This window comes from Grus americana, chromosome 6, assembly GCF_028858705.1.
Source record: "Grus americana isolate bGruAme1 chromosome 6, bGruAme1.mat, whole genome shotgun sequence".
Taxonomy (NCBI): domain Eukaryota; kingdom Metazoa; phylum Chordata; class Aves; order Gruiformes; family Gruidae; genus Grus; species Grus americana.
The window spans coordinates 40,946,024-40,959,328 of record NC_072857.1 but is presented as its reverse complement, the minus strand read 5'-3'; the positions used below and the strand labels follow the sequence as shown (position 1 = coordinate 40,959,328).

General features: G+C 42.4%; 1 protein-coding gene across 10 annotated transcripts in view; it reads left to right on the top strand.

Moving 5' to 3' along the window:
- The window catches only part of AGAP1 (ArfGAP with GTPase domain, ankyrin repeat and PH domain 1), a 379,248-nt gene that overhangs the window by 164,389 nt on the left and 201,554 nt on the right, over positions 1-13,305 (top strand). For all 10 annotated transcript variants that reach the window (XM_054830061.1, XM_054830062.1, XM_054830063.1 and 7 more), the window contains one exon: positions 10,583-10,710. In XM_054830061.1, the coding sequence (XP_054686036.1) occupies positions 10,583-10,710 (128 nt within the window). The remainder of the gene's footprint in view (positions 1-10,582; positions 10,711-13,305) is intronic.

Here is a 13,305-nt window from a genome sequence, read left to right as displayed (position 1 = left end):
TAATATGATTAATAAATCTGTGTTATGACATAGAATTAAATAACGTGCGACGTACTATGCTTAAGAATTTTATTCTTAAGGGATAGTTAAAAACCCAATTGTTTTATTTATGGGCACTTTAGGAAGTACATCAATTTGTCATCATTCTATTTGAGTGTGCTGTTTTCTGCTCATTTGGGTTTTTCTCATTCCAACAGTTTTTTAAACTTCCTTGTTAAAATTGTACGTTTGTAGGGGAAATGACAGGATTTATGACTTGATTCCGTTGTAATGGAAAGACCAACAGAGCTTCGTGATTTACTGGTTAGGTAAATCCACGTGCAAAAGTCTTTACCTGTGTCTCTGACACAGTGTTTGCCTTATAAATCCTAAAGCTGCTGCTTCTACTTGCAAAACAGTTTGAGCAGTGAAGAAAACAGGTTTATTTTTTAAATTTCTTTAGATGCCAGATGCTTTCCCGACTGTTTAGCAGATTTATTGACGTATTTGCTTACCTAATCTTGGGAGACAGTGATTCGCATCAAAGTTGGGAATAAGTGATATGCAGTGTTAATCATAACTACCTGTGGAGGAAAAAAACCCATATTGGCATTGATTAGAGCCATTTCATACTGAGTCTTACTTATAACTGTGGTTTTGTATCTGGTAAAACAAGAACAGTTGTTATTTCTGAGAGCCAGAGCTGAAGTGTGTGTTTCAATGAAAGCAGCACAAAACCCCAAAGGTGCCAGTAAGGTGTGGTTTTAAATTTATTTTAAGGAGGCTTTCTTTGAGGAAGACGAACACTGAACTAGCCCATTGTAGCTGAACTTGATTATTAACTGTGGTGATCATGAACCAGTATTTTTCAGCACAAAATTTGTGCGTTCATACATACATTTCCTATTTACCTGTATTATGAAATACAGATAATTTCCAAGAACTATGAGGCTATCTGAGGAGTCATAAAACTGGTTTAGTAGGGTGAGAGAGTTGTGCATTTTAGTAATAAGATGCAACTTCAAGCTCTCTTGAGGAGCCTGTGTCATAATATAAGAAAACTATAAGAAAATAAAACTATAGTATAGGAAAACTATAATACAATAAAACCACCGACTTTTCTTTGTAATGTATGTTATGTTTGGGTATACGTTTCTTCTGTCGGTTAACTCCAGGCAGGATGAACTTGAGCTTGAGCTTCGAAGAGCCTGCTCTACTACAGGTAGGCTTGCTGCTGAGCAGCGTATTAGTCCATCCTTCCCAGAAGAATATAAACGAGTATATCAAACAATTACGTATAGCTTAAAGTCGTAACTATCCCACGTTAGAGAAGGTGAAGACTAGTACAGACAAGCAAAATAAATATCGTTACTTACCCTGCTTTGTTCATCTTTCGCAGGAGCTATTTTTCTAGCTCTGTAGCTGCGTACTTGGCTGTCTTGGCAATTTTTTTTTCATTCCAAAATAAACATGAGTGGCCTTGACTTTGTTCCACGCCGAAGGTAACTGTTTATTACAGTTGGCATTTAGATCCCCCAAGTACAGGAGCAATCGCACAATACCTTCATTTCCAGCAAATTAACAGCCCGACAAGGTAATTGAGACATAAACGAAGATAAGTTTGGTTTATTCTAATGAGATAAAGGGAATTCAGGTAAGAATTGGATCCTATATTAAAACTTATTTTCCTGGTTTGGGAGCAACTTCGAAGCTCTCACTGGATTAATCTTAAATAAGCTTTTGTCTACGTTATAGCTTTATATTAAAATAGATACCACAAGGAAGACAAGGTGTTAATGGGAGAAGGCAGTCTTCTCCCTCAGCGTGCTGCTTGTTAGAAACTCGTGACAACGGACATAGGGCAACACTTCTAAAAGATTCATTTATTTGCGTAATTTTACCTGCCTAGTGTAGGAGCGATAGCTTCTCTCCACCTTGGTTTTCTAAGTGGGTTTATTTAGCATTATCAAGGTAACGCAGCTTTTTAAAGGTTTTGGAAAGCAGTATCCAGTGTTAGTGCGATTTCAGAAGCGATGCAGAAATTCAGTATTTAACAACGAGAGAAGTGAGGGGAAACCAAGAGTTACCGAGTCTCCAGAAATAAAGCTCAGAGCCTTTGACGTTTCTTCCATGTCCCGATAACAGAGGTGCAGGGACCAAGCACGCCGCCCTTGGCGGTACGTGTCTGGGAAGGGAAGGCAGCGACGTTTGCCGTTTGCCTTTCCGTGGTGTGAAATTGTGGTGGAGATGCCCTTGTTCTCAGCCAACCACTTAAGCAGCAATTACCTTTTGACTGGCCAGCTCAGATCGTGGCATTTGCTTTGGCATTGGCACTGTTTAATATCATGTCTCCTCTATCTTGTCTTCCTCGAAATCCCTGTTTTGTTTTGGGGTTTTTTTGACTCTTCTGAACCCGCAGAAGCAGGTGGTTTCACATAGCAGAAATAGGATAACGGCACTGGAAATGCCTGGGGTGGTTTAACCACCTACCTGCTTACCTCGTTCCCGGCGGGGGAGAGGCACGTCTCCCGCGAAATGCCCTGCTGCCCTGCTGACCGGGAGGCTGCGTGGAGACGCTTTTCCTGCTGGATTGTGCCTAGGAGCTCGAGAAGTACGGGGAAATAATACAAGAGTGAGAGCTCTCTGGTTAATACGACTACCCAGCGCTTCAACGTGTGTTTTAGTCAAGCAGTAACAATGCAGGTATCGTGTACGTATGTAATCAAACTGTTTTAAGAAGTAAAGATTTGCGAACCAAGCGCTTTGTCCTCTAAAACTTCCTAATGCTTTTGGTATGACTATAGATACTATTTTTTTGTCAGGCAGTTTGACTCTTCTTGCTGTGCAGGGTCAGAGGTACCTGCACGCTTCGCTTTCCCACCCTTGTTGGCCCCGCTGCGATGGGAAATAGAGGTCATCCCCGCGAGTACCACCCTAGTCTTCTGTTAGAGCTTTAAGCGGATTTGTGAGTGCAGGATAAGGGCTCGTCTCGACAGGTATGGCTTTACAGCACGCTGCTTCTACACGGAAAAGTCGCCTAAGAAATTGCCGGCCGTATGTTGTGCTGATCGTTGGACACTGGTTTAAACTGGATGACTGGAAAGACCTGGGTTTAAAAGTTCTTAAGCTGCTTTTCCTGCTAGAAGTGGCGTCTCATGCAACGACATACTACGATGTGTGTACCTTGTGCGTTTGTTTGCCTCGGTTTTATATATGACGTGCTTGCACACAAGAATATTGTGTTACATTGACTGCTAATAATGTTCCATGGAACAGATTAATCATTGTTGGGAAGAACTGAAACGGGTAAGAACTCTGAGGATGAGACTTGGGGTTTTTTTATATATTGACATGAAAGGAAAGGTCCCTCGGCAGGACAGGGATGTGTACGTCTGTCGCGGTACTCAATTTGTACTAGCAACACATTTAGGACACGTGCAAATACATACTGGGGTTTTTTTCCTCCCCCAGAAAGTATCTCAAATGGCTACACCCGAGCCCAAAAGCTGCAGGAGTCTAGTATTTATTTCTGTCTTACAGCTCACACATGGTATGCCAAGCTCTCCTTTTTAAAGGGAGAAGTATAAAAGTTGTTTAGCCTAAAAGATGCATTGAATTTAAAATAACAGGCACAATGGCCTTAATAGTGGATACTTACATTAATGTTTCCCATTCAGAAGCATTCGTGGTTAGCGCTTGCTCTTGTAGTTATTACTGCTTCGCTTATAATATGTAATTGTGGAATAAATTTATTTTTCTTGAACACTTATTTATTGTAAACATGGAATGTGAGGCTAAAATGCAGCTGCTGTAAAAATGTTAAGTTGCTATATATCTTAACTTCCCACCGTGTGTTTTCCTTAGGCAGGGCTTTTCACATGAAAGAAGTAAAACGGTCGTCAGCGGGGCGTATGGGCAGAAACAAATTATTTTTGTTCGTCTGATGGAAACATGATTTTGTTGAGGTATCAGTCATACTAGTTATGCTTCTTCCACTTCCCCTCTTTTGCTCCCTGATGGGCTCTGTTGAGGTTAGTGGGATTTTTTGGGAACCAGGACTTACGCAGGAACTAGTTAAGGAATTTTGAATCGTATTTGTGCCCCGGTGTTCGTATTGTTGGCTGGAGCTGCTAGCTGGGATATTTTCTGCTGTATCGGTTTATTCTGTAGGAATTACAGTAGTAAAGTATGGTGACCGCCGCTGATACCGTAAAATACTTTTTGAAAAGGAAGGATTGTTCCGTGGAAGCGTTAGCTTATCAACAAGAATGAGGCAGTGACGAGGAAAGAGTGCGCACGTTCTCTCCCGGACGGCGTGCATGCAGACGCTGGGCGCTGGGACGGGTAGCGGCAGCCTCGGGGCGATGCCTCTGCTGACCAAACCCGAAACCCAGCTGGGGACGGAGCAACAGGCGAGCACCTCGGCTCCGAAGGGATGCTCGCGGTGCAGGGCCAGGCTGGATGATGGAGTTCACGGTTCGGAAATGGAGAGTGACAAATTTTGTGGTGTTTCTGAAGCCCTGGAATTTTAAGCACTAAGCAACTATTTTGACCTCGCGCTCATGTAAAATTATTTTTTTTCACAATTTTTATCAATTAAACAGAGAATGAGATTTCTCTTGTAAGCCTTGCAATAAAATGTTAATTTTCTCACACTTAAAAATACCGCCGCAGCCTTTGGCCATACAGTCAGAGCACTCCCTTATCAAAGGTGCAGTATAGTGCGTATATTGTTTAGCCTTCCGTATAAATCATCGTCTTATCGAGCTTCTTGCTTAGCACCAGTTGCAGGAAGGTTAATATTCCTGCTTTTTGTAGGCAGGGATCTCTTGATGGTCTGTAAAAGCAGTCAAATCGGTAATTGCCAGGAATGTTACTCCAACCCACAAGTTTGCCAAAAGAATTAAAATTTGTCGTAAAAGTTCAAAAAGCCAACGTTCATTTTCAGAGGTCTGGCTGTCCCCGTCAGCAAAAGCATTTGAGTTTCATTTGAAACTAATTCTTCAACTTTTACAAATCGCCGATGGGTGATGTGAATTGAACAGAGACTTTCCGCAGAGATGCGATGTTGTTTGTCCTTCAAAGTGGTCTGTGAGTATGGGGCAGGGGGGCGGTGTGACTTTAAGATGAAAAGTAATCTTTGCGTAAACTTTCAGATTATTTTTTTTTCCCACAGCAGTTAAAATAGATGTTCATGAGTGTTCATCCCTTCTGTTGTTTTTCAGTCAGCCTTGAGCATTCCGACTTCAGCTGAAACCTATTTTCTGTCTGCCAATAAGTAAAAGAAAGTTTACCGCACGCTTCTTGCGTTCCCATCTTTTGCACAAAGTGGCAGGTTTTAACCAAACCCGGTGTTTACTCGCACTTGGACACGCAGCGGAGATAAATGGTCTTATATGTGCTTTTGAGAAACCAATTTTGGTTTAAATGAGTGGCAATTCGAGAAGACTGTTTGCGTCTCCTAAATACACAATGCTCTCAGGCCGGCGATAACTGAGAAGAGAAATACCGCCAGAAGTTACAGGTATCGCGTGCCCGGAGTCTTCCCTTTTATTATTTCAAGCGTTCCTTGGTAAAAAAAGCAACGTAAAGGGCGCAGCGGTAACTCTGTTCGCTGCCTTTTGGGAAAGAGAGCGGCGATCAGATTGTTGATGCCTCCGGATGTTTTCCGGGTCCCGTCTTAAAACGGGGAGGGACGAGGTCTCGGGCTGGACGAGGTTTCCCTAAACCCATCCACTGTGTGATGCAGAGGGACCTTTGCGCGGTCGGTTTTAAGAGGTGCGGAGCTAGATGAAGACAGTCTTACCTTGTGTCTCGAACTTCTCGTAAGGAGTATTTTCCCCCCGGGTCTCTGCCTTTCTTGTCCTTATTCTTGAATGAAGCTGCGCTAATGAGATTTTGGAGACCCGGCTGCCCCCGCCAAAGCAACCTCACGCTGCACAAGAAGTTGACGTGCGAACAGCCCTTTGAACTGAGGAAAGACAACTCTGTCAGAGCAGTTACTCTGGCAACAGTATTTCTCATGGTGATTAGCCCCGAAACGCAGCACAAAGAGGAGTCGGTTCATTATGGAGGCGCAGCTCTGGGTTTCGGGGAGAGGAGGTGACCTGCTGTTCCTCTCCCACGAGTGAATTTTTAGCCCTCCGATAGTCAGCCCCACGCTGTCGAGAGTGGAACAGGAGAGCTTTCTTTGGCCAAAGTTAGAGTACGGGTAACTTCCTCCCTAGGTGCGGACGGAAACGGCGGTGACGTGCGACGCGGATCCGCTGAGTGGGAGCGCCGAAACCTTGTTTTACAGCTCCGAGGCTGCTGGACCACCGAGCTTTCTGCTGCGTGGTCCTTCCACTAAACCAGCCAGCCAGAAGTTAGGAGGGGCTGCTGGCGAGCGGGTAGTTTGACTCACAAAAAGTAGCGTTTTTGAGATGAAAAAACTGCAGGGGGTGGGAAGGTTAATTTTATTTTGGTGAGCTAGGTCAGGCATGGAAGAAGAGGCATTCAAGTCAAGAGCTTTCTCGCCAAACTTGGACGTTTTATTCATCTTGCGGAGCCAGGAATTTTACATGCTTTTAATTAACGAGGCCTTAAAGCGAAATACAGCTTCTAGTCATTCTGGCTTGTGAAATGAAGTTTAAATGTAAATAAGCATGTCTTCTCCAAATACTTGCTAATCATCAATTCTCCTGGTTTATAACTCTAAATATCCTTGGTATATCCCTGTTTATTTGCAGAAGAGTTCTTGACTTTGCAAATAAATTGTTTAGCTTTTCATACTACAGCTAGATGGCTGACAATAAAAAGCTCTCTGAAATTGATAGCTTAATTGAGGATATAAAAGTAGAGAGGGCGCAAGTGACAAGCATTTCAACTATTTTTAAAAATCAATATCTCGATTATTTTTGATATCTGCCACAGATTGTCAGCATTCATCTGTTTTAGAAATGGATCTTAGCAAGTACATTTACATTAAATTCAGAAGCACTGAATCGTCTTTTGGATGAGACGGAACCTGAAAGCTCTGGGGCAGAAATATTTCTGCTTTCTTGCATTCTCTATTCAGTTTATAGAACGACGTTTGTTTTAATTGTATGGCTTCCTCTGGACTGACATTGCGATGACGGGCACTTCAATATTAAGCTGAAGATCTTGACTCTGAGTAGTCTTCAGTTGGTTAACAAAGTACACTAGTTGGCTTTCATTAATGGCACGAAGATGTTTATGGTCACAGCTTACATCAGACGTTCGTGAAGAGCAATATTTATTGGTGTACGTCTTTCAGTTGAGGTCCCACCTAGCCGCTGTTGGGCGATGGATACCACCTTTTGGGGAAGAAATTTACGCTTTTGCGTGTGTTTTGATATACCCTGCCAAAGTCGCTCGTGAATCCAGTGTGAACTTGTATATAGTTGTAGCCGGGGAAACAAAACGTGTTGGTTTAAGGATTTTTCCTGCCACCGCCAAGCTGCTAATGAGCGATCACCTTGAGTCCTAACAAAGATGTAGTAACAGAACTGGGGTTTGGGCTGAACAAGCAACATGGCACGGCTGTTCTCTGGGTCTGGTGGTAGTTCTTATAATTATGGTGTATTTCTCTCTTGCTACACAACCATTGAACTGTGGGGTTTTTTCCCTCCCTAACTACTGTGTCTGAAGATGTCAGCAGCAGGAGTTAGCAGATCTGTGGGGTTTTCAGTGCTAACCATTTTAAGTTTTGTGTATTTCAGGGCTTTCTTCTCTGGAATAGAAGATGTAGAAAACGTGAATTTGCAGCAGCACTGCTGAGGAGATGTGTGCTGAACCCCTTTTATTGACTTCTGATGGGCAAGATTTAGGTTTCATCTCTTCTCACAAGGTAGCTTTAGAAAGAGCACAGTAGGTCTTTTTGACAGTCCAGCGATTGCCCCACAGATGATCAGTCACGTCTTTCATATGTTGCAAACTTTGAAGGGTCAGGGTACTCCTTTAGGTACTTCTGAAGCTCGTATCACCATCGTATCCAAGGGCAAGTAGCCCTGAGCACTTGAATATTGAATGCAATCTAATTACGGAGTGACGGCTCCATGACTGCAATGAAAGAAGCAAAAACCCGTTTGGTGTCTCAAAGGAGAGCGGGTTGCTAATGAAGAGAGGCGAGAGGCAGGAGGAACCGTGCTCTGCCGGGGGATGTTAGGCTTGTTGCCGAAACGGAGGGGGAATTGGGAAGGTTTGGCAGCTCGGAAGGGGATTTCCATTAGGGGGCACGTCGTTTGTCTAACGGAGGGAAGAGCGGAGACGTTTGAGGCTAAGAACGGTGTAGTCTAGAATTCGTGGCACAGTTTTAAGGAGGTAACGCTAGATCTTCTGCTGAGATTGTACCAGTTTTACAGTGCACGGGATAAATTGCTCTTTGTGCTGCTCTGTGCAAGGTTTGGTTTCCAGCTGCTTTGTGGATTACTCTTCACGTTTCTAGAGTAACAATTCGTGCTTTTTTCTTTTTTGCTTTTTAAAGTTTGTTTATTTTTTTAAAAGCCTGCTTTTGTAGCAGACAAAAGACCTTTCAGGTCGTGCGTTTGAGTAGGTGAGTTCAGGCTGGCTTGGGTTTGATTTTGAGTTTTGTTGGGTTTTTTTTTCTTTGTGCCTTGCCAGAGTGATAATTTGGCCAGACTGCATTATGTGTGTTAACGTCAAGCTACAAACACACCTAGATTCAGATTGAAGGAAAGAGGTAAATATTTTCCTTGACTAATTACCTCTCCCATGTGAGAGAGGAAGCTTTTGCTGAGAAGGTAGTTTTCATTCATGTGTGGTTTTAATTCAGTTTTGGTCTTAATTTAGGTCTTTACTGCATATGATGAAGACAAATCTACGTGCATATGTTAAAATCTGACCTTCGGTTTGCTCTCTGCATTCACTAATGTGTTTTAAAATATTTTAATGTATGGCTTTCCAGGCACCAGATCAATAAACCAATGGGTCTGAAATGACAGAGTGCTACGATATTCCTCTGTAATTTAAACATGATTAGCTGATGAAGGTTATGATCAATATGCCAGGGGAAGATAAATTAATTGATACCATCCTTTCAGGATGATAAGAGGCCTATTGGAGGTGGGATGTAACTAATGAAGCTGCTTCTTCGTATATATGAGCCATTTTTTACACAATGTATTCTCGCTAAATCATGGTTATGCCATCATTCATTTCCATGAAAAACATAAGCCACCGACCAGTTTCTTATTAAAATTCCATTCATTTGAGAAGAAATCGTATGCTTACTCTGCTCAACAATATCTCTGCCTGCGTTACGGTGTATTGAGGAAAAAATGGTCGGGGAATTTATGTACAAGCTTTTTATATTTTCTGAACGAGACAGATTGAACGCTGTTAGTCTAATTACAACAAGTTCGTGTGACTTTTTAAGATGCCGCTAATTGTTGCCGTTCTGCCTCTCTGAGCGGTTTCGGTGGAGACGGCGTGAGTGACTATGGATTTCCTTGCACAAGTTTCAGCAAGTGCTTCACTTCATGAAGGTTACTGCATGCGAGGAAGCTAAATTTAGTTAGTGGTATTTTTGATTAGCCACTTGACTAGTCTCTGAAGACTGAAATTTTGTTTACTTTTTAATTTGTGACCCAAAAGGTAGGCGACAAATGTAGTGTGAAGGATTTTATTTGTAAGTATTTATGACCTAAAAAGAGCTCTTTCCAAAGGCCTTAGCTGAATAGCGGAACGAACTGAAATTCCAGTGTATCACAGAACAAATTTCTGAAATAGTTTGACTTTTTAAAATTGAAAAATTATAGGAGAGGTATGCGAGTTGCTGCATTTCAGATCAACTCTGTTCCCGTTTTTTATTTTGAGTCTGCTAAGCTGTATATAGAGATGTTAATGGCTTTGATGCCTGCATCCATTTGGTAAACGCTTCTATTCTTTACATGCTGTAGAAGATTTCTTCATAAATTGCAAAATAAATTTGGCATTTTTCCAGCTGGGCTAGTGCTGCTAAGTAATAAAAGCTAAAACTAGAAATCATGATGCAGCTTCTTTCCATAATGAATTTGAATGGGGTGTGATGTGTAGCACCACGAATCCAGGTATTCTACGTCGGGGACCCTTTATCAGTTTTATTATTCTGATTATCGTTTGTTTCTAACCCCTTAAACTTGTGGTTTTAGCAAATAGCACAGAGATGCGCTTGAACCGGATTGTTTAGTCAAGCGTTGCTCGTACTTATCTCCTCTCTGCAAGGAGCACATCCCAAAGAAGAAAGGAAGACGTGTACTACCATAGGTTCGTTAGGGTGGGATTGTAAGCGCGTAGTGGATTCGTTACAGCGTTCCTGGTGCTGCAGTTTGTAACTCGTACGCCTGCCTTTCCCCTTCTGCTTGGATGGTGCTGGTTCTCCGGTGCTCACCTGGTGGGGTGAGAGTTCTGGGGCGATTTCATCCACGTGGAGAGCAGAGCTGAGTCTCACGTGGAGCATATTGTGAAAAAACAGCATCTATCCTCTTAATTGGATGTATTGCAATCAATTTTTGGAGCTGGCTTTGGCAATGGAAACCTCTGTTTTGTGTACTGTGCGTTCTGTACCGTAGCTTACCCACCTGTACGTTTTGTTTTTCTTTAGTTGCTCAGAAGATCGTTGCGACAAGGAAGAAACAGCAACTCTCAATTGGACCCTGCAAATCTCTACCAAACTCTCCAAGCCACTCATCGGTGTGTTCTGCCCAGGTTTCTGCCGTACATATCAGCCAGGTACAGACTACAATGAATGCTTGCTTGAAAAAGGAACTGATAGGGCGCTTTTCATCTGATGTGTTTAATGCCAGCGCTCTTTTTGCTGCCTGATAGGTAGTGGGCTTTTTCTTTTTTTTTTTTTTTCTTTTTTTTGAAAGGTATCAGTGATCTCAAGTTTGAAGCAATTTTTTTTTTTTTTATTTAATTGGCTTGACTTTGTTTCAAGAAACTGCTGCAATAAAATAGTTTGGCTTTAAAGCCATCTTTGATCATACTGATTTATGCCCAGCAACCTGCTGTTTTGAGTAGACCAGTTGTTACAACAGCAGCATTCGCTGTACTGTGTTTTAAAATTACCTCGCTCTGTTTTTGGTTATTGTTCGCATTCAGCTGTGTGCTGAGCGGTAATAGCTGGTGTATCTCAGTGGTTAGCGTGCTAGAATTTTACATTTGTGAGCACTGTGCACAGTTGTAATTGCCTGTCTCTGTTATGCTCAATTGAAATCATTCCCCTTTAATGCCATAGCAATGTATATTGCTATTGACTTGTAGATACTATGCATAAAAACAAAACAATATGCTACCTTTAATGTATGGCAGGAAAGTCTGGTGGCCTTGATGCCATAGATACAGTATTTTTGGAAAAATATAGTTAATATAAAAATTTTCTGACTTGCACAATTTTTACCCGCATGCATTCATACACTCTCCTGTATTTCCCTTGCGATACCCTTCCTCAGTGTCTTTGTTTTCTAGTGCCAAGTGATAATCTCTGTGTAGATGCACAGGTAGGATGTATAGAAGCTCTGTCACTCAGATCCAAGACCTTTGCAGCCAGGGGAATGGTGTTCTCTTGGCAGATGGATGGATAGGGCCATCGTATCGACCCTTACGGTCTGTGGCCAGATCTGTGGCCTGGGTTCCCGATTTCCACTACAGCGGTCTGAAATGTCCGATACCCACCAGCTTTCCTGGCACGTTTTTCAGTCTAAACTCAATAATACACCAGTAATGTCTTCTCGTGTTATGTTGCAGTCTTGAGCCACCCATGTGAGGTTTTGTTTTACCTGTGGATCTTTCTCCCACACTGAGAACGTCTGCTTTCGGGCAAAAAGCAGTATAGCGAAGATGTGTTCTATCTTTAGGGAAAAGTTTTTCTGTTTTGATTTGGTTTTTTTTTTCTTTCATTTGACATGTTATTGTCTTCTGAAAGCAATATACCACAGGATGAAGGCTGTGGTTCTTCTGTGCTCATAGTGAATGGTCTCTTTCTGTGCCCTACTTGAAATTTCCACCATTAGGTTAACTCTAAAGATGCAGATGCCAGCTTGGTCTCAGAGTTCTTTGCTGTGAGATGTTCTGCCTTGAGCTGAGCCAGGTACCAGCCTCAGGCTGTGACTCTTGCTTCTGCTGATTACGCCAAAAGAAAATGCTGAAGTTCAGATCCCCCTTTCTAAAGCAAGTGCTGAAGTGTACGGCTCTTCTGAAGAACCCTGGCGCCTTCTGGTGAAGTACAGGTTCCTCATATGAAAGAGAATCCTCTTTCTTGTCCTACGTGACCTTGACCGAGTTTCCTCAACCACTCTCAGGTGATTGCCACAAGCACTTGGAACTAATCCTCTATGTGAAATGCTTTTCTTCCAAACAATTTCCTCCAGACGGTTGTGTATGTGTGCTCATACTTCTAGAGCAAGAGGAATTATGCTGCCTGTGGGGGCTATCTGTGGTACCAAGACCCATCCTATTCAGTGGTGGAAGAGGAAATGGGCTGTCACAGAAACATGGAGATCAAATGGCACCATTGCCAGTACTGATCTTACTCTTGGATCCAAGAAGGACCTAATTTACTAGGTGTGATGATGACTGTATAGTTTTTCAAGTGTTCCTAAAGAGGATAGGTGATGCTTTGTACAACCTAGTTTTAGCCAGACGCATCTCTGTTCCGCATTTTCTTAAAGCAGCTGAGGTCGCCTTTCTTGTTAATGAAGTTTCTTTGATTAAAGAACATCAAATACCTAGGTTATCACCAGTTTCCTGCACAAGACCAGTAAACATGAAATAGCCTTTCTTTACCAGCTAGCGTCATTACCTAACAGGGCAATTGCAACACCAAAGATGTCTGTCTTCTCAGACTGTCATGCTTAAGAGTATAGGCCATAAATCCGTTTCACGTCTTATCGCCTTTGTGCTACACTTAAAGGCAGTACGACCTTGGTTTAGGGTAAGGATTCACCTTCCTTTCCTTCACTTAAAAGAACTTTGCAAATGCAATTCCAAGTTTAGGATGATCTGGGGGAAGATTTACCATCTCTGATCTTGACTGGAAGGCTGGCTGGTGTCTTGGCCTTTAGAACATCTCTTTCGACGTAACAATGTTTCACTGAAGATTTCCTCCATGAATCAAAACATGTTAACGTAACAGTGCCCTGCCACTTGCGTTCTCCACGGCAGGGAAGGCTTTCAGAAGTGGTGGTTACACAGATCCCTTCAGATAAAGCGAGATACTGTTCCTTCTCTGGTTGGATCACTCTGGTGATCTAACTCTTGCAAACTCTCCAGATGACTCTGCAGTCACAAGCTTAGGCTTTAGAGAAGGAAAAAGAAAAAAAGTGT